The 23,780-nt window shown below is 37.3% G+C and overlaps 1 protein-coding gene across 1 annotated transcript in view; it reads left to right on the top strand.

Annotated features, from left to right (window-relative positions):
- The window catches only part of LOC114031409 (E3 ubiquitin-protein ligase parkin-like), a 1,828,862-nt gene that overhangs the window by 545,715 nt on the left and 1,259,367 nt on the right, over nt 1-23,780 (top strand). The window contains exon 3 of the mRNA XM_027846472.1: nt 21,901-22,141. Within this exon, the coding sequence (XP_027702273.1) occupies nt 21,901-22,141 (241 nt within the window). The remainder of the gene's footprint in view (nt 1-21,900; nt 22,142-23,780) is intronic.

The raw sequence follows: 23,780 nt of genomic DNA, 5'->3' as shown, positions 1-23,780 counted from the left end.
TGCTAACTTATATGCTAATTTATATTATATTTATCTGTGTGCATGTATAATTGGTTACTCCTGCTGGATTGTAAGCTCCATGAAGGAGACCTTAACTTATATTTGTATCTCTCCCAGTAGCTAACAAGATTCATTACACAAAGGAGGTCCTTATAACCCTATTACATGAATGGTATTTGATCTGGCCTTTGAAGAGTCACATTTCAGCAGGCACAGTTAGCTTATCTATAAAAGAAACTACAAGTAATTCGGTCACTTTGTAAAGAACTTATGTAAACGCTTGGGGTTTTTGGGTGAACCCTCAAGGTTATTAAACTCCCCAAATAATATATTCTTGAATTTTCAAAAATGCCCATGTAATGGACGAAGTTAGCTTGGCTGACAGTGTCACTGCCTGAGGCATACAAAGGTGACAGCTGTCTTGACAAGGACTATAGAAGGAGATAACTAGCAGGGGTAGTGCTTGACATTTGACAAAGGAAACAGAACATCAAGGCTAACAAAGGAAAAGCTGAATAAAAGGAACCAGCATTAAAGACATCTTTCAAAGACAACAAATTAAACATTAAGCCAGAGAATGAAGGACCACAGAACCTTTCCCACAACGTAACCATCCCTTCTAAAGGAAGCTTGGAGAAAAACCCAGTGACCTTTAGAAATAAACTAATTTCTTCTGAATGTATTACGCTAAAGAAACAAACCTTATTTAATAGTTCATAGAATCCACTCCTTACCCACTTGTGAATGTATATACCCTTGTCAGCTGTTGGCAGCTCTGCTGAACACCTGTATGATTTTAAGATGGGGATCAGTGAGGAATGCTTGAATGAAAACTTTCTCTTTATTTATTTATTTATTTGGCAGTCCATATTTCATTTTTTCAAATTATATGTAAAAATACTTTTTAACTTTCATTTAAAAAATTTTGAGTTGCAAATTCTCTCCCCTCTTTCCCCTATCCCCTCCCTTAGATGGCAAGCAATTAGATATGGATTATACATGTGTAGTCATACAAAACATTTCCATATTGAAAAGAAAACACACAAAAAAGGCCTATTCCAATGCCTTCAATTTCTTTTTCTTCTCTTACTGCTATAGCTAGCACTAAAAGTACACTATTGAGTAATAGTGGTGATAATGGGCATCCTTGTTTCACTCCTGATCTTATTGGGAAGGCTTCTAGCTTATCCCCATTACAGATAATACTTGCTGATAGTTTTAGATAGGTACTGCTTATCATTTTAATGAAAGCTCCATTTATTCCTGTGCTTTTAGTGTTTTAAGTAGGAATGATTGTTGTATTTTGTCAAAAGCTGTTTCTAAATCTATGGAAATAATCATATGATTTTTGTTTTTGTTATTAATATGGTGAGTTATGCTGATAGTTTTTGTAATACTGAACAGAATAGATCTAAACAGAGTGAATCTCAAATTAACAATTAACAACCCTTCAGATATTTGAACACAGATAGTCTGTCCCACAGAAGCCTTCTTTTCTTGTGGTTAAACATGCACAGTTCCTTCAGTGGACATTCATACCATAGCTCAAAACCAGGGGTGGGGAACCTGCAGCCTCAAGGCCACATGTGGCCCTCTAGGTCTTCAAGTGCAGCCCTTTGAATCCAAACTTCACAGAACAAATCCCCTTAATAAAAGGATTTGTTCTATAAAACTTGGACTCAGTCAAAAAGCTGTACCTGAAGGCCGTACCTGAAGGCCTTGAAGGCCACAGGTTCCCCACCCTTGCTCAAGACCCTTGACCATCCTGGGTGTCCTCATCTGAAGAGTCTCCAGCTTAGCAATGTTCTTCTTAAACTGTGGTGATGAGAACTGAACACAGTATTCCAAAGGAGGTTTGACAAGGGCAGAGAACAGTGGGATCATCACCTTCCTGTTGCTATAAACTAGATCCCTGCTCATTTATCCCACAACTGCAGTAACTATTTTGTTGGCCCATCACACTGATCGCTCACATTGAGCTTGCAGTAAACTAAAACCCCCAGATCCTTTCCAGAACAACTGCTCTCCATCTTTGCCCCCTCCATCTTCTATTTGTGTGTGTGTGAATTCGCTGTCAGTTTATGCACACAAATGATCATGGTATATACATATATGTATATATATGTGTGTGTGTATATAGATATACACACACATATATGTATATCAATGTCCTAATCATTTCCTTTATAATTGGCAATCTTTATCTGAATACATCTTCAACTCTGTTGATGGTCTCTTATGAGGAATAAAAAATGTTTTCTCTTGTCAGTGAGGTACACATACATGTGGATAATGAATCCCTTTAAATGGTGGCATCATTTGAGTTCAGATTGCTTGTTTCCATTGGGTCGGAACCAACTACCATATTTTGTGGTTGTATAGTCATTTGTCAATCATGACTCTTCAGTGTGACTTTTTTTTGTTTTTTTTGTTTGTTTTTTTAGTAATATTTTATTTTTTCCCAATTACATGCAAAGACAATTTTTAACATTCATTTTTTTAAGATTTGGGTTCCAAATTCTTTCCCTCCCTTTTTCACTTCTCCTTCCCTGAGATTATAAGCAATTTGACATAGGTTATACATATGCAATCATGCAAAACATAGTTCCACGTTACTCATGTCGTGAAAGAAGAAACAGACCAAAAAAAACCCCACAAATAAAGTGAAAAATAGTATGCTTCAATCTGCATTCAGATGCCATCAATTCTTTCTCTGGATGTGTATAGCATTTTTCATTATGAGTCTTTTGGAATTGTCGTGGATCATTGTATTGCTCAAAATAGCTAAATCATTCACAGTTGATCATCATACAATATTGCTGTTACTGTGTACAATGTTCTCCTCATCATTTCTTTTTTTTTATTAATTTATTTTGATTCATCAATAATCACTTCTGTATGCTTTTGAGTTTAAAATTTTTCTCACCCTCCTTCCCCACCACCCTCCCCAAGATGGCGCACAGTCTGATATAGGCTATACATATACATTCCTATTAAACATATTTTCACATTAGTGATCTTGTAAGAATTAGAGCCAATAGGAGGAACCACCAGAAAGAGGAAACAAAACTCAACAGAAGAAAAAAAATAGCAAATAGTATGCTTCAATCTGCATTCAAACTCCATAGTTCTTTCTTTGGATGTGGATAGCATTTTCCATAACGAGGCCTTTGGAGATGTCTGAGATCCTTGTGTTGCTGGAAAGGGTTAAGTTTATCAATATTAGTCATCACACAACGTGGCTGTTATTGTGTCAGTCTGACTCTTCATGACCCCATTGGGGGTTTTCTCATCAAAGATACTGGAGTGGTTTGCCATTTCCTTCTCCAGCTTGTTTGACAATTATTCAGTCATTTCCGTTGTGTCCAACTCTTCGTGGCCCCATTTGGGGTTTTCTTGGCCAAGATACTGGAAAGGTTTGCCATTTCCTTCTCTGGCTCCTTTTACTGATGAAGAAACTGAGGCAAACAGGGTTAAGTGATTTGCCCAGGGTCACACAGATAGTAAGTGACTGAGGCTGCGTTTGAAATTAGGAAGAGGAGTCTTCCTGACTCTCGGCCTGGCACTCTTTCCATTGCCCCACCTACCTGCTCTACTTGCAACTTTGAACTGTTTGAACTTGAATACGTGCAACCACTTCAGAGGGCCCATTCATACTGTAATCAATTAGTTGGAACTTAGCTTCAATAGAGTGTAGATTATCTCTTGATTTTTGACATTCATGCTGACAAATGTGTTCTCATTGTTGTGGGGGCAGAAGAGAGATTATGAATGATATTATAGGAGGAAGAGAGATATGGGAATATTGGACCAGATTTATCTGAAGATAAAGTGATTTATTAGAAAGAGCTTGGTGCCAGATGACTTCTTTGTGCATTAAGTGGTTGAAATCTTTCATTTGTATATTGCAAATTATATAGAATAGAAACAACATTTTCCCTTGGTGTAAAGAGATAGTACCTGGATAGAGTTCCCAGAGTGCTGTGAGTGCCAAGAAGAAAAGCTAAATGTTTTACTTCTGTGAAATTTTAAGTAAGTAGTTAAAAGCTTCTCCTAAAATAAAGAATAATAAAGAAAATTATTATTTTTATAATACGGTTAAGTTCTAACTAATGGATTACAGTGTGAATGAGACCTCAGAAGTGGTTGCATGTATTCAAGTTCAAACTATTCAAAGTTGCAGTTATGTAAAATGGCAGGGCAGCTATGTGGAGCAATGTAGAGTGCCAGGCCTCGAGTCAGGAAGACTCCTCTTCATAATTTCAAACGCAGCCTTAGACACTTACTAGCTGTGTGACCCTGGGCCAATCACTTAACCCTGTTTGCCTCAGTTTCCTTATCTGTAAAATGAACCAGAGAATAAAGAAAAGCTACCTAAAATATCTTTTGACCTCAACTTTGGCTAAAGGCTTGGATATATAATGGATATATATATATAATGTTATTTATACTCTGTGGACTTAGGACGTAAAGAAAATACTCAACGTGGGTTTGAGGGTTCTTTCTACTTTTCCCAGAAGGAAAGTTAGTTTTATGTCATGTAGTGATTGGTAAGAGTTGAAGGCTGCTGATCAAAAATATTGCTTTGTTCCTGTATGTTTATAGTGCTTTAAATCTTCTTCTGTCTATTTAGTAATATACGATTTATAGTAATATGATTTACTAATTTATTTTAAAAATTATATTTTAATAGAAAAAAACTGATTTTTAAAAAAATCTCCATTTAGTTAATTCAGCATAGCTTTAAGCAAAGCATTACTTTAAGTTGGCAAATAACATCATCAAGAATTAATGACTAGAGATCTAAAAGCTTAGAGGATACATGGAAAGAATAAAATAAAAAGTGTTTTTATTCTATTCTCAGATCTACAAAGAAAAACTATGACAGATTTTAATGATTTCCTCATAATCAGTTTTTGCTTGTCAGTAAGTTGACTCTTTCAAGAAGCCCCACTCAAAAGTAGTAGGTACAGATGAGTTCAATTTTAAAAGAGGGATATGCAGAGATAATTAACAATAACAGGTCATTCCTTAATCCTCCTTAATTTAACTTATTCTTGATTCTACATCCATGATATCTTTGATCCATATTTGTTTGGAGCTATTGATACCTTTTATCACTTCAACGTCAGATTGCTATTTTTAACTGAGAGTATTGCCTGTTCAGGAGGTCACATACTCACATTCCTATGAATGGCTTTATGTATCCCTCAAATCTTGTGTTTGAATGTCATTTTTTTTTTCTATTCAGCTCTGATCAGGAGTTCCTAGAAGTCATCTATTTCATTAGATATCTACAATTTACCTTATAGAGTTATATTCATATTTTGCTGGATAGGGTATTCTTGGTTGTAAGCCTAGTTCCTTTGCTTTCTGGAATATCATGGACAAGTGAATTTTTTAAAGTAGGCTAATCAAGATCTGGAAACAAAGTCGATGCCCATCAATTGGGGAATAGCTAAATAAAACGTATTACATAAATGTTATTGAATTTTACTTCACTTAAAAATGGTGAATATGAAAAATTCAGAAAGCATGGGAAGATATGAACTGATGCAGAGTGAAGTAAACAGCCATGGAAACAATATATACAGTTATTAAAATAAAATAAATGAAATAAACAAAAAAAATTTAAGTTGTTTGCTGTGTGAGTATAATGTTTAAACTTTGGCTCCCGAGGGGTACCTGCTTCCCCTGTTTGCAGAGATGGGTGAGACTATGATATGATGTGGAATACTGCATATACTTTACAATCAGTCACAGCTGATAGGTTGGTTGGTTTTGTGAAATTTTGTTTTTTTTTCTTTCTTTCTAAATTTTTGTTGCAAGCAATGATTTGCTTATTAGAATAGGGGCAGTTATATTTTTAGAAACAAAGGTAAGATAAAAACTAAAAATGTCAATGCAAGAATATGCTAACCTATGCTCTTATAGCTCACTGAGTCTTTGGAATGACTATCTGTTGGAGCATGACTAGAGTCTAGGCTGCACAGTTTACTTAGTGAAAGATATAATTAGTGGGTACAATTTTATAAACCTTAAACTTTTAAATCTGAATCTGTAAAATATTAATAAATATTACATCCCCCATGGAGCCATATCATTAGAGCTTAAAAGAGCCATGGATATGTTCTATTTTGGACCTTTTAATTTTTAATTTTTATTCATTTGTTAAGGAAACTGAGTCTAGGAGAAGAGAGTGACTTGCTTAAGTCTAGCTAATTATTGGCAAAGCAGTGGTGCATGGTGGAGTGGATAGAGCACCGGGCCTAAAGTCAGGAAGACTCATCTTCCTGAGTTCAAATTTGGGCCTTAGACACTTACTCACTGTATTACCCTGGGCAAGTCACTTAACCCTGTTTGCCTCAGTTTCGTCATCTGTCAGATGAGCTAGAGAAGGAAATGGCAAACCATTCCAATATTTTCAGAGGGAGCAGGAAGGTGGGGCTTGAGGAGGGTAGGAAGGCCATGAAGAGTCAGGACTGAAATGACTGAACAAGAATGTGAACAAATGGGCTCAGATTCTTATAATCTAGCCAATAGCTCACTAATGTTCAGACTCCTTAAGAGCCTGCCCAGTATGACGGATGTTCTAATAAACCTTGTCTTTGGATGAAAAAAAAAAAAAGAAAAGAATGTGAACAAATGAACAAACGAAAAAGAGCTTCCTTCTTCCCATGCGCCATGTTCTTTCTCAGCATCCCTTTGGTCCTTTTTCTTATTCTCAGGGATATTGGCGCGTACTGCCAAACCAGCAATCTTTACTGGGGTGCTCAGAAGGAATGTTGAACGTGCTCCATCATATTTACCAAGTTGGTGTCCCGCAGCTTCTACTAGGCAGAACCCCAATTTTTTGGGGGGCTAGTTAATGCAGAGGGCAAGTATCTCTAACCACCTTCCCTCAACCCCTAAGGAAATGCCTGCATTAAGGCTCAACCTAGTCAGTGACAGAATGATAAAGATAGCATCATCCACATCAAAGCTGACCTCAGTGCCTGTGAATCACATACTGTGGCATATGCAGCATGTCTGCTAATGCTCTTCTCTCTCTAATATGGAGTTCAACTTTAACTATAAAGCTACATAGAGAGCAAAGGCAGCTTTAGAACTTTCTCCATTTTAATTTAATTATAATCAGAAAATGTCCGGAGATTTAAAGAATGTTCTTAGACATTCATCTTGAAGTCTATGATCAAGATGTGTTCTTTGTTTTAATCAGTTTGAGAAATTTCATTTTTATGCACTTGTAAAATGCAAACAAGCGTTGTTTGTTTATTCGGTCATTTGACTTTGCATTTCTGCCCAAAATTCCTCTTTGTGGAATTTGTCTTTAAAAGGACTCTATGAAGTCACTGCTTTTGAGCATTACATTTGCATGAGTGACATTCTCAGGCTTTACAAGGAGAGGCCAAATTACCATTCATTGGCTTACATTCTTTAATTGACTATAAAATTCTTGCTCTGAAGCCGTAATGGTAATCCATAAAATAATAGGAGCTTTCTGATTTAGAAACACAATGATTTCTTTTTCACCCTAGGGCAAATGTGGATTTTGTTTTTTGCTCCCCACCCCACCTTATTTTTATTGTTTAACAGGTCAATATTTAAACTAAGTACAGGAACAGTATAAGGAGAGATTCACGAGAGGCAGTACACCTTACATATAAATTAGCTTGCTCCTTACTTCTAGTCCTTAACATTTACTATAACATTACCTCCCACAGTGCTGTTTGCCTCAGAAGTTTTTTATGCCAGTGTTTATTTTAATAGTAGTCAATCACAAAGAACAGCTTCATTTTGCTTTGTCTCCATTTTTACTTGAAGATGAGAAATAAAGACCCAAAGTATGCTGTGGCTCTATGCCCTTTCTATCTTTTCACATGTCCTTTTTAAATGATGTAGAGGAAATGAATGCATCCTTCAGAAAGGGGCTAGGCTAGCCGATTTTTAAGATACCTTCCAACTCCAATTTCTATGTTAATAGATTTAATTTTTCAAAGGAGTTAAGCATTTTTAATGATGTGGTTGACAGAGAAGCCATGTAGTGGAATACCACAGGACTAGACACCATTTTATCCAGAGCACAGCACTATTATTTATTATTTACTATAATATCTTCTCCCCAGTATTTGAGTTTTTACCCACCTAAAGTTCTATTTTATTTTCTTCCAAATAAAAAAAGTTCTCCATCATATGTAAGGTGTTTGATGGGGAAAATATCCTAGGTTAAGTTCATTCTTCAGTGAAATGTGGTTCATCAGATGTCAGAAAATTAGGCTACTGTTCCATTGACTTCTTTTACATTGAATAAATGGTTCCTATCCCAAAGTCTGCTTCTATCAGGTTTTGAAACTTCATTTTTTTTTTCATCTCCTGAGGAATGGCAGTAAAAGCACAGAATTTCAAACCTTTCACATTGTACAATTAACATATTATTCCCCTTTTCTCTAATTCTTCCTTTTGGGTACATGTCACATTTATTGTTAGAGGCAGGCTTTGAACCCTGATCTTCTTTTATCATGCCATCTGGCCTTTCGTTATGTGAATTACCCAAATGAAAATGATTTAGCATCTCCTTGCTTCCGAGTTCTTAGCTGCTTTCCCCAGTAATCATTCAGTTTTTCCAAAATGTTCCTGAGAAAGTGAAAACAAAAACAAACTCCAGATAGAATGCCATCTCTATCAGGGATTGGCGAAAATGATGATAAACACAGTCATTGCTGCTGATTCTTGAAATGATTCTGGTGATAGGATATCCCAGGTATGTTATCAAGAGGAAACAAAAGGCCTAATTTATAGGAAGAGGTTTTTTGCTGCAGTGGTTCTGATCTCTCCCCCAAATCTAGAATACACTGAGCCACAGCAAGGTGGAGAGATTACGGTTCTTATCTCTCAGATGCAGAGCCTTGGGTTGTTGTTGAGTCATTTGGTCATGTCTGCCCCTTCATGACCCCATGGACCATACTGTACATGGGGTTTTCTTAGCAAAGATACCAGAGTGGTTTGCCATTTCCTTCCCTGGTAGATAAAGGCAAACGTAAGTGACTTGTCCAGGGTCACGTAACTAGTAAGTGTTTGAGGCTGAATTTGAACTCAGGTCTTCTTGACTCTAGGCCCAGCACTCTATCCAGTGAGCTATCTATATGCCTCAGTCTCATTTAGCTGCAAGAACAGAGAGACTTCTTTGTTCTGTGCATTGATAATTAAGCCCATGGCTTCATTGTGTCCATGGAGATTTGGAGTTACAGGCATGGCAGCTGATATTGGCCTACCTCTTCTCCATGAGTAAACAAGATGCCTAGCTGAAATTTAGAGGTATAGGATTCATGAACCTGTCCATCAACCCCACATGGCCCCTCAATCCCTAGTGAGCCCTTTTGGGACATAGTTGATTTAAGGTATCCTCGATAGTTTTGTTTTTTGTTTTTTTATCCATTCATCATCACCTTTTCTACTAGTTCCTTTTTTGTTAATTAATTTTGTGTAAATTATCTAAAATCATTCTCCCTGGCCTCTGAGATCTAGTGATTTTAAAAAGTAGATACAGTTATCCCTTCCACATCACAACTTTCCCCACTGTGGTTTTGCCGTATCTCAGGTAAGCATAAGAAATTAAATGGGAATTTTGCAGAAGCCACAGACAACATGCAAAGGCCAGCAGACCACACAGAGCCTGTGACCAAATACTTAACCCAGATTTTACAATAAAGTACTGTAAATGCTCTGTAAAAGAAAAAGAAAGAAATTCAGACTTCTCTGATACAAAGAGAGGGCCAAAAAAATTTTACACAGATTTTCCAGATCGCGGAGGCACCTTGTCCCTCACCCCTGCCATGTGAAAGGGATAACTGTACATTCAGGTGACTCCAGTTGGATTTGATTCTTTTTAATTCGGTTCAACATAGATATATTAAGAACCTACTCTGTGACAGCCCATAGGTCAGGTACTAGGCTGTCAAAGATGTAAAATGATGCAGCCCCTCTACTCAAAAAGCTTACAGTCTAATGGAGCAGAAACAGCGTCAGCAAATGCAATAATACTATGAGATGCAATGTGATTAGTGCCATGGATAGGTGTAAGAGAATTTGGGATGGAGAGATTACATTCCATTAGAGAGGACTGGAGTAAACTTGGACAAGGTAGCACCCTGAAGGCAGGGAGGGATGGCACCAGGTGACTGGATGAAGAGAATGTGGTCCTTTGGAAGAGGACACAGCCTGCTCCCATTCAGAGGTGGGAGACAGCAGGGTGAGATTAAGGAGCAGTTGGTATCTCAGTTTAGCTGGAACATAGAATTTGAGAGAGGAGCAGTCACATAATCAGTCTGTCCTTGTCAGAGACAAGGATTTAGAAGATTTAGCAGACTTTTGGATAACGCTCTTCAGTTATGCTGCAAGTTTCTGGTCTGCTGCCCAGCATATCCCAAATTCTTTCTGTGACAAACCAGCTTTCCTTTATACAGAACACTGTATCTGGCCCTTACCCAACACAGTGATTTCTGTTAAGAGCTTTGGCTCTCCAGGGTCTAGGTCTGGTAGCCTGTGGTATTTACACATGCTGTCTCTTGGATGGATGATTACAGAGAGGAATTAGTCTGGATCAACAGATGAAACCAGAGGATGGTACTATATGACAATATACAAAATGCTGTTGTCCTTTCCTACAGTTTGATGTTAGAGTCTAGGAACTTGACCTGAATTATCCTGACTTTCAATGACTTACTAGAGCCTGCTGCCTAGTGGGCGTGTCTGGAAGGCATGTGCTTACAGGCCCAGCTGTGCATCAGGACAGTCAACCTGTGTATTATTTATAAATATTGAAAGATGTGTTGTTGCCAATGGTACAAAGCACTAGGCTTAAGAAAGAGGCTTATTGCCATGAGTAACAATATGTGACATTTGTATCTAAGATTTGAGCCTAGGGGAGGATGAGTTAAGGAATTTGTAGGAATAGAGGCAATCCATTTACCTCCTTGTAGGTTATGAAAATGAAAACCTGTAGAAATCTGGTCACTTCCTCGGTTTCACACAGGCCAACTCAGCCCTGGCTTTGCCTGCTGGGTTTTATCTGATAGCACATGCTACCTTGAATCTTAGGAAAAGTTGCTAAGTCCTCAAAGATAGAATTTTGAACATGTTATTAGGGCTTGCCTTTGGGATAAAGGTACAGAATCAGTCCTGCGCACGTGAGTGTGTGTGTATGTGTGTGTGTGTGTGTGTGTGTGTGTGTGTGTGTGTGTGTGTGTGTTTGGACTGAGGAGTCAGGGAAGAGTGGAGAAGAGAGAGCAAAGGTGTTAGGGACAGCAGTCCAAAAACACTGCAGGAGATATCATTGGTTATTTTTCTCTAAGGCAATTACAGTAGCCAACTTTGAGTCTTATGTATGACTGAACCCCCCAAGTCAGGTGTTCTTTTTCTCCTGAGAGCACCTTTTATGTTTGTTTTAAAATAGTCAATGGCCCAAGCTTCTCATAGGCTCCTTAGGAGCAATCAATCCTTTCCTGTGTTGTCTAATAGATTTTTTTTTTTGAAGCAAAGAGGAACTAAAATGAACGTAGCAGGTGCTGGATTTGTCAGAAATTTATTGTGACCTTGAACAGGTTGTGAATTTAAGAAGATACTGTGGTGTGGTGGAAAGGAATTAGGTCTGAGTCTTGACTAAGCTTAAAAAAAATTATTATTATTATAGATAGTAATAGCATTTATATAGCACTTTAAGGTTTGCAAAGTGCTTTACAAATAATATCTCATTTTATCCTCACAACAACCCTAAGAGGCCAGTGCTATTATTATCTCCATTTTACAGGTGAGGAAACTGAGGCAGTCAGGTTAAGGGACTTACCCAGGGTCACCCAGCTAGAATGTCTAAGACTAGATTTGAATTCAGGTTTTCCTTCATTCCAGGTCGAGTGATCTATTCACTGTGGCTTTATCTACACATATGGCATTGAAGAAGTCACTTAACTTTTCAGTTGCTCTTTAAAACAAGAATAACCAAACCCGTCCTGCTTATGTCACAGGGTTCTTCTGAAGCTCCCACAAGATAATATGTGTAAAATGCTTTGCTGTTTAACTGTCACCTTATTGCTATGGTATATTAGAGATGGATCTGTAAAGAGCAGAACAAACGTTTATTAAGTTCCTACTGTGTGTTAGGTACATAGAATAGGGTTTTTTTTTCCTATTAAACATATTTTCACATTAGTGATGTTGTGAGTAAGAATTAAACCAATAGGGGGAACCACCAGAAAGAGGAAACAAAACTCAACAGAAGAGAAAAAAAGAGCAAATAGTATGCTTTGATCTACATTCAAATTCCATAGTTCCATCTTTGGATGTGGATAGCATTTTCTATCACGAGGCCTTTGAAAATGTCTTAGATCCTTGTATTGCTGGGAAGGGTTAAGTTTATCAATATTAGTCATCGCACAACGTGGCTATTATTGTTTACAACATTCTCTTGGTTTTGCTCACTTCCCTCAGCATCAGACCATATAAGTCTTTCCAGGTTTTTCTGAAGTCAGCCTGTTCATCATTTCTTATAGCATAATAGTATTCTGTTACATTCATATACCACAACTTGCTCAGACATTCCTCAATTGATTGGCATCTTCTCAATTTCCAGTTCTTTGTCACCACAAAAAGAGCTGCTATGAATATTTTTGTACATGTGGGTCCTTTTCCCATTTGTATGATCTCTTTGGGGTATAGCCCTAGAAGTACTATTGCTGGGTCAAAAGAACAGGGGTTTTTAACTTGGAGTACACAGATAGATTTCAGGCAGGTTCATGAACTCTGATGGGGAAAAAAGTTCTATCTTTTTAATCCTCTAACTTTTTGTAGCATTTATTTCAATTATAAGCATAGACAAGTGAAAGTAGTACTACTTTGTAAATGGTATGAATTTTTTTTTTTGCATTTAAAGTAATTTTTCAAAGAAGGGGGTCTATATTGGCCTATATAGACGCCAAAGAAGGGGTCTGTACAACTACATGGCCAGAGATCCATAACAGAAAAACAGGTCAAGAACCTCAGCTGTAGAGGAATGGACCAATGAGATGAAGTAATTAAAATCATGTAATATCAAAAAGGAAAGAAATTAATTTTGGTGTGGAACCTAGCAATCGGGGCTGGCTTTTTGCATATATAAGACAGCAATGATTTGAATGAATGCAGAACTCCTTCCTTGCCCCATTATTCTACTTTATATATCTACTAACAAATTCTGTAATGAGAGATTAATGTCTTTAGGTTAATAAACATCCATTTTTCTAACATGGGCCTAGTCCTGAGAGGGCTAACACACTAAACTATTTTCATTCATTTACATTTTAGTATGAATTTATCATATCAATTTCCTCATGTTAAATAGCTTAGGATATAGAAAATTGGGGAGGAGGGGAGGGAAGCAGAGAAAAGGAGAGAAAAAGTGGGAGAGATAGAGAGACACTTTACCTGGGCTGGGCAGACCTCTGTGGAGTATTTCAGCTTGGGGCCTTGAGTGCACAGGGAAGTAGGGCACTGAAAGGCTTTACCTCGTTCAGAATTTGCTTAGGGCTGGTCCTATGTGTAAATGAAGGTTGTTAGTGGAGGATAAACTTTTAGGCAGAGAAGGAATTGAAATCTGCAACTAATTTAGAACCTAAGGCATATCTCTAAATAAGGGTGATAGTTAATATATTTCTCATGAATGCTGAAAAGTATATATCTGTAACATGTTTAAAATACACTGAATTACATGGAGAAAAGAAATGATATATTTACACTTTCTTATTTATCATTGCTGCTTAATGAAATTGTTGTTATAGATAAATACTTGTGTTTGGAATTTCATGTAAAAATTTGAAAGTGAAGAATTGCTCTGATTAGTTTTAAATGGAGTAGAGTTAATTGTCTAGTATTTTTTGTGATGAGATTGGGGGAGGGGAAAGCATAGTATGGATAAATTCAATCCCAGATACTCTTTAGGAAGGCTCTGTCCTCTGCTAAGGACTTCTTACTGGGGCTGCTTTTCTGCCTCTGCTATAGGTGCTAATGAGCAGTGAAATGGCTAAGAGATGGGCAGTAAGAGGCCAGCTGAGGAAAACCTAGGGCCTGCAGAAAGCAAAAATAGAATATTTAGCCTGTGGATAATTGACTGTTAACTGTATTTGTATTTCTATACTAACTGTTTATTTTTTCTCCCCATTCCTCATTAATTGGCAAAATGCATTGATTATAATGAAATGTAATTTAAAAAAAATGAAATGAACCCATGTTGTAAATCACAAAACGTCCATCATTTAACTTTCCTTTCATCTTTTTTTTTAATCACCAGAACATTTTTGAAGGTTTTTCTTTTTTATTCCCCGTACTTTAACTTGGGATGATGTGGATCTGTCATTGATACTTAGAGAGTGAAACAAGTTCCATAAATACAATGTTTGGAGAAGAAGGGGATTCTCTTTAATAGTGCCTGAGGCTTGTATCTGGGTAGAAAAACCACACCTTCAAGCACATTTTATTTTTAATCCTAGTACCTTATTAGTAGCATCAATTATTCCTTAGCTTTTATATTTAAGAAAAGTTCACCTTAAATGGATTCCTAAGTAAGTAACTGCAAATTTTTTCTTTTGGCATAGAAAAAAATATATCGTTAAAAACTGGCAGGCTTGCAATTTGTCAGTTTATTAGTGGTTCTTTTCAGAATAAGCAATAAGTAATATGTGTGCTAGATTTTCAGTTAATGAAGCAATCTAAGCAATTGAAATTCTTGTAAAAGGCATTTCTTTAAATGACCTTCCTCAATACAAAGAAGCTTTTTAATTTCATCATTATTTTTTTAAAAATTGAAAGCCTATGAACATCTCATTTAGAATATTGAGTTGGAAAGTCTCTTTTTATCTGGTAGTTCTCTACTGACCAAATTATTGCTGCACCATGTTATTAAAAATTCAATTAACAAAACAGATTTTCATACTTTAAAATTTATATTTGGTCCAAAATGAGATATACAATAGCCTTGCATCGAAATAATTTCAAATATGGGGATAAGAATAGGACAAAATAAAAAGCTAACACATTGATAAAAAAAATAATCAAAATGGTTCTGCAGTCACTCTGAAAATGTCTTTCTCTACATAAAAATAAAATGTGATCGGGATTTGGAATTACCATTAAAAACAGAAGTGGACGTTTGCTTAAAAGCCATTTAAGTTCCTTGTCCATTGTACATAGAATGGTTAGATAGTTAGAAGAAGTTTGGATGGTGTTTTTTGTTCTAGCTATCCATTTGTTAAATCTAGTTAGCAAATTTTCCAAGCTTCAAAATTTGGAGGAAAAGTCATGCTCCTATTGTTATAGGTTTCTCAACTATGAATGTTGATGTTACTCTCATGTGATTATTAAACTACTCTATGAATGTTTTATTATTTTATAATTAGAAAAATTATGCTATAATGCAATAAAACACTATACTTTGAGTCAGAGGGACCTGAAGGATCATGGCACTTTTCCATCCAACTAGAGGCTGAAACTTTCTGTATGCATTGTGTTCTCTATTGGAATGTGAGCTCCTTGAGAACAGGGCTTGTCTTACTTTTCTTTTTTCTTCTTCTTCTTCTTCTTCTTCTTCGTCTTTTTTTGGGTTGTATTTTTATTAATTAATTTATTTTTAGTTTTCAGCATTCACTTCCACAAGATTTTGAGTTCCATATTTTCTCCCCATATCAACCCCCCCCCCCACCCCAAGACAGCATACATTCTGAATACCCCTTTCCCTAATCTAATCACCCTTCTATCAGTTCCCTTCTCTTATCCCCTCCTCCTGTTTTCCTATAAGGCAGGATAGATTTCTATACCCCATTGCCTGTATATCTTATTTCCCAGTTGCATATAAAAACAATTTTTAACATTTGTTTTTAAAACTTTGAGTTCCAAATTCTCTCCCTTCTTCTCTCTCCACCCACCCTCATTGAGAAGGCATGCAACTTGATACAGGTTATACATATGCAGTCATATAAAACACTTCCATAGTAGTCATGTTGTGAAAAACTAACTATATTTCCCTTCATCCTATCCCCCCCCATTTATTCTATTCTCTCTTTTGATGCTGTCCCTCCTCAGAAGTGTTTGCTTCTGATTACCCTCTCTCCCAATCTGCCCTCCCCACTATCATCTCTCTGCTTTCTTGTCCCTCTCCCCTCTATTTTCCTGTAGGGTAAGATAGCTTTCTATACCCAATTGAGTTTGTATGTTATTCCCTCCTTAAGCCAAATCCAATAAGAATTATATTGACTCATTCCCTCTAACCCCCCACTTCCCCTCCACTGTAAAAGCTTTTTGTTGTCTGTTTTATGTGAGATGATTTACCCCCTTCTATCTCCCCCTTTCCCTTTCTCCCAGTATAATCCTCTCTCACCCCTTAATTTTATTTTTTAGATATCACCACCTTTATCATCAACTCACCCTGTGCCCTCTGTCTTTCTGTCTATCTAGGTATACATATATTTTTCCCTCCAACTACCCTAATACTGACAAAGGTCTCATGAGTTACAAATATTATCTTTCCATGTAGGAAGGTAAATAGTTCAACTTTAATAAGTCTCTTATGATTTCTCTTTTCTGTTTATATTTTCATGCTTCTCTTGAATCTTGTATTTGAAAGTCAAATTTTCTATTCAGCTCTGGTCTTTTCATCAAGAATGCTTGAAAGTCTTGGACTTTCACTGGACATTCACTTGGACATTCACTGAATGTCCATTTTTTCCCCTGGAGGATTATACTCAGTTTTGCTGGGTAGGTGATTCTTGGTTGTAATCCTATCATGTTTGCCCTCTGGAATATCATGTTCCAAGCTCTCTAGTCCCTTAATGTAGAAGCTGCTAAATCTTGTGTTATCCTGATTGTGTTTCCACAATATTTGAATTGCTTCTTTCTGGCTGCTTGCAATATTTTCTCCTTGACCTGGGAACTCTGGAATTTGGCTATAATGTTCCTAGGAGTTTTCCTTTGGGGATCTCTTTCAGGAAGTGATAGGTGATTTCTTTCCATTTCAATTTTACCCTCTGATTCTAGAATATTAGAGCAGTTTTCCTTCATAATTTCTTGAAAGATGATGTCTAGGCTCTTTTTTTGATCATGGCTTTCAGGTAGTCCAATAATTTTTAGATCTCTTTTGGATCTGTTTTCCAGGTCAGTTGTTTTTCCAGTGAGATATTTCACATTGTCTTCTATTTTTTCATTCTTTTGGTTTTGTTTTATAATTTCTTGATTTCTCATAAAATCATTACCTTCCATTTGCTCCATTCTAATTTTTTTTTGGCTTTTTTGGTGAGGCAGTCAGGGTTAAGTGACTTACCTGGGTCACATAGTAAGTGTCATGTGTCTGAGGCCAGATTTGAATTCAGGTCCTCCTGACTCCAAGGCTGGAACTCTGTCCTCTATGCCACCTAACTGCCCCTCCATTCTAATTTTTAAGGAAGTATTTTCTTCAGTGAGCTTTTGGACTTCCTTTTCCATTTGACCAATTCTGCTTTTTAAGGTATTCTTCTCTTCATTGGTTTTTGGACCTCTTTTGCCATTTTGGTTAGTCTATTTTTTAAGGTATTATTTTCTTCAGTTTTTTTGGGTCTCTTTTTTGGGTTCAGTTGGTTTGTTTTTCATGATTTTCTTGCATTACTCTCATTTCTCTTCCCAGTTTTCCCTCTACTTCTCTTACTTGCTTCTCAAAATCCTTTTTGAGCTCTTCCATGGGTAGGAGTTTTGACATTGTTGTCTTCTTCTGGTTGTATGTTTTGATCTTCTTTGTCACCAAAGTAAGATTCTATGGTCTGATGTTTTTGTGGTGTTTGCTCATTTCCCCAGCCAATTACTTGAGTTTTAAATTCTGTTAGAGTAGGGATCTGCTTCCAGTGTGGAGAATGTACTGTCCCAAGCTTTGTGGGTTTTGTGCAGCCATTTTCAGAGATACTTCTAAGGATCTGTAAATTTTTAGTTCTACCAAGGTGATACAATCAAAGGCAAGGTGTTTATTCCTTTCCTGGCTTGTGCTCTGGTCTGTGATTGACCACAAGCACTCTTTTCTGCCTTGGAACTGTGAGGAGGATTCCCTTTCCACTGCCACCATAAGCTTCACCATGCCAGTGCTCCTCCTCACTCCAGGACTGTCACCCAGAACTATGACCCAAATCCAAGTACAGGAAAAGCAAGAGAATCCTGTCTTGGCACCATCCCTGCAATCCCCTTCTGATCAGCCATTTGATCCCTCTGCTGTCTCTGTCTGGGCAGAGAGCTCTGGAAGCAGCCACCCTTCCAGGCTGCACCCGAACTGGGGCCAAACTGAGCTCCTCTTTCACTGCGGTTCATCAGACTTTTCCTACTGACCTTCTAAGTTGTCTTTGGTGTTTGTGGGTTGAGAAGTCAGGAAACCACCACAGCTCCCCATGATTCAGTCTTCTGAGGCTTGCTTAGGTTTGCTGAGACCTGCTCCAGGTTCTCTGAGGCCGGGAGCATGTGCGTGGCATATGCTGAACTGTGCTTCTCTCCCATACTGGTGCAATAGACCTTTTGAATCAACCATCCAGGTTGTCTTGGGCTGGAAATTTGTTTCACTCTATCCTTGTGTGGGTTCTGCTACTCTAGAATTTGTTTAGAGCCATTTTTTATAGGTATTTGGAGGGATTTGGGGGAGAACTCAAGCAAGTCACTGCTTTTACACTACCATCTTGGCTCTGCCGCCCCCCCCCCGTCTTACTTTTATCATGACTATCCATCCATCTAGCCATTGAAAAATTTGGCAGAAAGTCAAATTCAAATTAATTGCAATAATCGATCTTGATTTCCCTGAAAGAGAAAGAAACATACCATACCATGGATAGGAAGATGGTAGAATATGGGTGTGAAGTGATGCATATATTATCAGATGCAGTCAGTTAGGTTAGGTTTTACTCAATTTTTTCTTTGTCACACTGGAGGATTTGATGTTGGTGTCGGTGGCTGTACTGGAAAATGATGAAGATATTAAAAAAGTGAGAAGTAAAAGTTATCAATTCAGAAAATAAACTTTGGTGGGAAAAATAGTTTATCTATTTGTGTTGTTCATAGCCTTTGTTTTCAAAGAGAACCAGTGACATCATGGGGGGATATCTTTACTTGTATGTGAATTGGATTTAAGTGAGGCACAGTTGCAAAAAGTCATCAGTTTCACTCTCTCTTCCTGGGTCATCAAAGTCTAATGGCACAACAAAAGTCAAGATGACCGGGGATGTTCCAGGATGCATTGGATGATCTTGGCATCTTTGATATCTGACCACACTCTTCATAAAGGCACTAAAACAACAACACAAAAAGCTAAAGATTCAATCAGCCAGATTGATGTTGTTGTTACGCAGGAAACTAAATGAGAGAATGTGGCTAGCTATTTCTCCTGTTGATTCTAAAATTTACTATCAAAGGTACTAAGTATTTTGCAGTAGAGAGACTCCACAATATGGACCACAAAGTCACTAATAAATCAGCAACCCTGTTTGGCATCAGAGAATACAAAAAATGGTGTTGGCTGTCTATTTGGTCTATACCAAGCAATTAACTTAATGGACACTTGAAAAACTGCCAGGTTATTTTAATATCCTATATATACACCCTTTCACACACTGTATTTTCTGACCAACGTGGATGACATACTGTTGCCTGTACATATCATTCCATTTCCCATCTTTGTACCTTTGCATAGCTTGCCCTCTGTGCCTTCAATACACCCCTTCCTTTTAGAATGACTGATTTCCTTCAAGGCTCGTCTCAGGTGCTATCACCTATATGAGACCTCGCCTCTCACCTCTTCTGAAATTACTCTGCATTTGCCTCATTTACAATTTGCATTTAATTAATCTTTATAAGTAAGTAAACCTTACTTATAAAATTGCTTTCTCGCCCAATTAAATATAAGCTCCTTAAGGGCAGGAATAATTTCATTTATGTCTTTGGATCCCTAGCATATAGCATAGCGCCTCGTACAGCATAGCCACTTGACAAATACTTGTTAAATGAATGAATAAATGAATGTATGGTTTCTTCCAGTTGATATCTTGTCAGCAAATTGGACAGCTATTTGTATAGAGTGGAAACACATGCCCTTTAGAATGTAATTATACTGTAATGCTCTTCATTCACAGTTGAGTGTTAATCTCTGTCAACTTTTCCTATTCATTTTTCTTCAATTGTAAAAGCTTACTATGTTTCTAGGCATTCAGCATTTGTTAGTGGTAGTACAAAAAAAGATTTTCCTTTTACACATCTCAGAATTAATGATCACATTTTCTCAAGTCTGGGTTTTGAAGTGACCACACCTTATCAAACTTTTATCCATTCTATCATCCATTGGATCCATTCTGAATGTAGTCTAAAACTGTAATGACTTAGCATATGGACCAGAGCACTCACTGTCTTGTGAAATGGTAGTTCCAAGGGTTGGGAACTGGCTTCTGGGATCTCTAAATCAAGAAACTAATGGTCCAGGAGTCATAAAAATAGTGTTTTAGGGAAAATATTCCACAGATGTTACCCTACATACTGAAACATGTTCCAGAGTATCCCATTACCTATTTTAAGCTTTGCCAGGAGCAACAACTTATTCCTTAGTGCTGTGTTCTGTTTCTGGTATTCTTTAGAATTCCATATCTCATACCTCTGCAGAATTACTTAGACCCCTTGCTCCTTCAAGACTACATATATGTATGTGTATGTGTGTGTGTATTCTTGCCATTTTGTGTGTGTGTGTGTGTGTCTCCATGTCTACGTGTCTATGGGTCTGTGTGTGTATTTTTTTTTAAGCTTGCAATTTCCATGTGTCATCCAAGGACAATTTTTTCTCGGTACTGATTTTCAATTCAGAGAAAACCTGGCCACCCAAGTACAAATTTTGCCATAATCACTGTAGCTGTGGTTCCTTCATGTTCTACCCTTTCCTGTACTTCCTTCAAATGGTAATGTGTAAGTACAACCTAGCAAATTTTCTTCCTTTGTGGGCCAGAGAAACATTTTCCTTTGCTTATGAAGTGGAAAACAGGCTTAATGACTTTTTAATCTCTTATGGAAAATCTAAACCTGGATTTTGGCTTGTGAAAATATGTGTGTGTTGTACCAGTCAACCTTTTTTATTTTTATTTTTTACTATGTAAATCAATTTTTAAAAAATTCTCATGTTCATGGATTTTAAATAAATTCATAAATGTGAAGGTGCTGGAATTTTAAAAGAAGTACTGACAACAGTTCTTGAGGAAAGTAAAATGTTATATTTAGCTATTTTCTGTATTCTTTGAACAAAATATATGTTTCAGGAGAAATCCATTGAGAGAAAACATTCAATTTGTATAGCTCTTTTATGTAAATGGGAGTATCTGAATTACTGTGCTTTTCTAAGAGAAAAAGATAATCAAGGCTAGACTTACCTGCCAAAATCTAAACTTAATTAGTAATCATGGGAGCAAAATGTCATTTGTAGCATAAGATTAATTTGTAGCAAAATGACATTTCTTTTTTTTTTTTCATTGTATATACCATGTGGCACGTTTTCTTTTCCATTGGAAGTCATGGTTGTTCTAAAAAATGAAGTATTTTTGCACTGTTGTTTGCTACTCCACTTATCCCCAAATTTCAGTTTGGAGCCTCTGGCCCCAATCCAGCACTGCTTGTCAAATACACTCAATATGTAAATGCTATGACCCATTTCAGGGCCAAGTAATCCTAATTTTAGTAATTTGCATTTGTCACTTTCCTTTAAGTTCCATTACTGTATGTAGAAATTGTACATACAACAGACCAAAATATTCAACAGATTCTAGAATTAGAGACAAGTAGAACTTTTTGATTTTATTGGGAGTTAAAAATTTGTCCTATAATATATATGTGTTATTCCTTCTACAGAACTGCGACCTGGACCAGCAAAGTATAGTTCATATTGTACGGCGAGCCCAGAGACATGAACAAAAAGGGGACGAAGCTGGGCAGAACAATCCTGGATACTCTAGAAGAGTCCCAGGGAGAGAACCTGAGAGCTTAACCAGAGTGGACCTCAGCAGTAGCATCCTCCCTGCTTATTCTGTAGGCCTGGCTGTTATTCTGGATAATGAGGACAAAGATGCATCTCATCAAGCTGGAAATTCAGGTAATTTCCTGTGCTTATATGCTTAAATGTAGAGGTGACAATGTTTTTCCTTTTCCTTATTTTTTAAAGGTATGTGTGAAGAATGTGCCAAGTAAGGGCAGATATAGAGCATGACATATTTTAGGGAGGGCTTCTTAAATACCTGGGTATTTTAGATCGTATCTTTCGGAAGACATATTTGTTTGGTAGAAACCATTGACTGGGAAACTGGGATGCAGTAGCCTAAATTCTAAGGTGAGTTCACATGGCATACTTGAAATTATGAGCATTCTGTGCAGCATTTATTAAATGCTTACTCTATGCCAGGTACTGTGCTAAGACTGGGAATACAAATCTCAGCAGTTCGTTATTCTTTGAGATTATGTCAGCCTTGGTACTCACACCTTGTCAGTGCCCTCTGACCCTCTGATTGAAGGACTGGAGGGAAAAGCAAAGAACTTCTCCCAAAGCCTCCACATTTAAAGATGGCTGCTAGGCCAACCATCTCTTCATTTCCCACTAGACTATATTAATTTGACTTCTCTACCATGCTCTACAACAGACTGTACAAATTTGACTTATCCACTGTGCGTTACAACAGATACTCTCTCTCCCCTGCATCCTTTTCAGCTTTCTTTTGTATGTGGTCTTCCAGCATTAGATATTAAGCTTCTTGCAGAGAGAGATTGTCATTTGTGTGTGTGTGTGTGTGTGTGTGTGTGTATGTGTGTGTGTGTATTCTTAGAGCTTACACAGTGCCAGGTACATAGTAGGTGTTTAATAAATGTGTATTCATTGACTGGCTATAAAAGACAGGTAGGTGGGAGATCGACTATATTCTTCAAGGAACAGCAAGACGGTTGTTGTTACTCTGGATCATAGAATGTATTAAGGGGATTAAATCGTAAGAAGACTGAAAACGTACTCCCATAGTAGGTACTTAATCAATGTTTATTGACTTGACTTGAAGGGGCCAGGTTGTGAGAATTTTTAAAAGCCAAATAGGATTTTACATTTCATCCTGGCAGTAATTGGGAGTTATTAGAGTTTTTTGAGTGAGTACAGGGGTTGACGTGGTCAGCCTTGTGAGTTGGCAGCCCAGTGCAGAATGGATTTAAGTGGGGAAAGACTTGAGGAAACGGTATCAAACAAAAGGCTTATATATTATAGTCCCAACTTGAAGGGATGGGAGCTTGTACCAGGGTGACGCTTCTGAGAAATGGAGAAATGGAGACCTATTGGACAGAAGCTCTAAAGGTAAAAAAAGAGAAGTCTTGGCAACAGATTGTATCTGTGGAGTAAGTGTGAGTTGTGTTGTGTGCAAGTGTTATTGTCAGCTAGGTGGTGAGTCTGGATGAGTGAGAGAATGATGGTGCCTTTGACAGAATCTGGAAAGTTTGGAAGTGGGAAGGGCTTGAGAATCATCTGCAAAGAGATAATAGTTAAACCCGTGGGAGTTAGGTCATTAAATGAAATTGTATAGAAGGAGAACAGAGGAGGGCCCTTGGGCAGTCTCTCTTTTTTTTTTTTTGTGAGGCAATCAGGGTTAAGTGACTTGCCCAGGGTCACACAGCTAGTAAGGGTCATGTGTCTGAGACTGGATTTGAACTCAAGTTCTCCTGATTCCAAGGCCAGAGCTCTATCCACTTCACTACCTAGC

Source organism: Vombatus ursinus, unplaced genomic scaffold, assembly GCF_900497805.2.
Source record: "Vombatus ursinus unplaced genomic scaffold, bare-nosed wombat genome assembly UNPS02015175.1, whole genome shotgun sequence".
Taxonomy (NCBI): domain Eukaryota; kingdom Metazoa; phylum Chordata; class Mammalia; order Diprotodontia; family Vombatidae; genus Vombatus; species Vombatus ursinus.
Note: the sequence above shows the minus strand (reverse complement) of the source record. Positions and strands in the feature narration are given on the sequence as shown.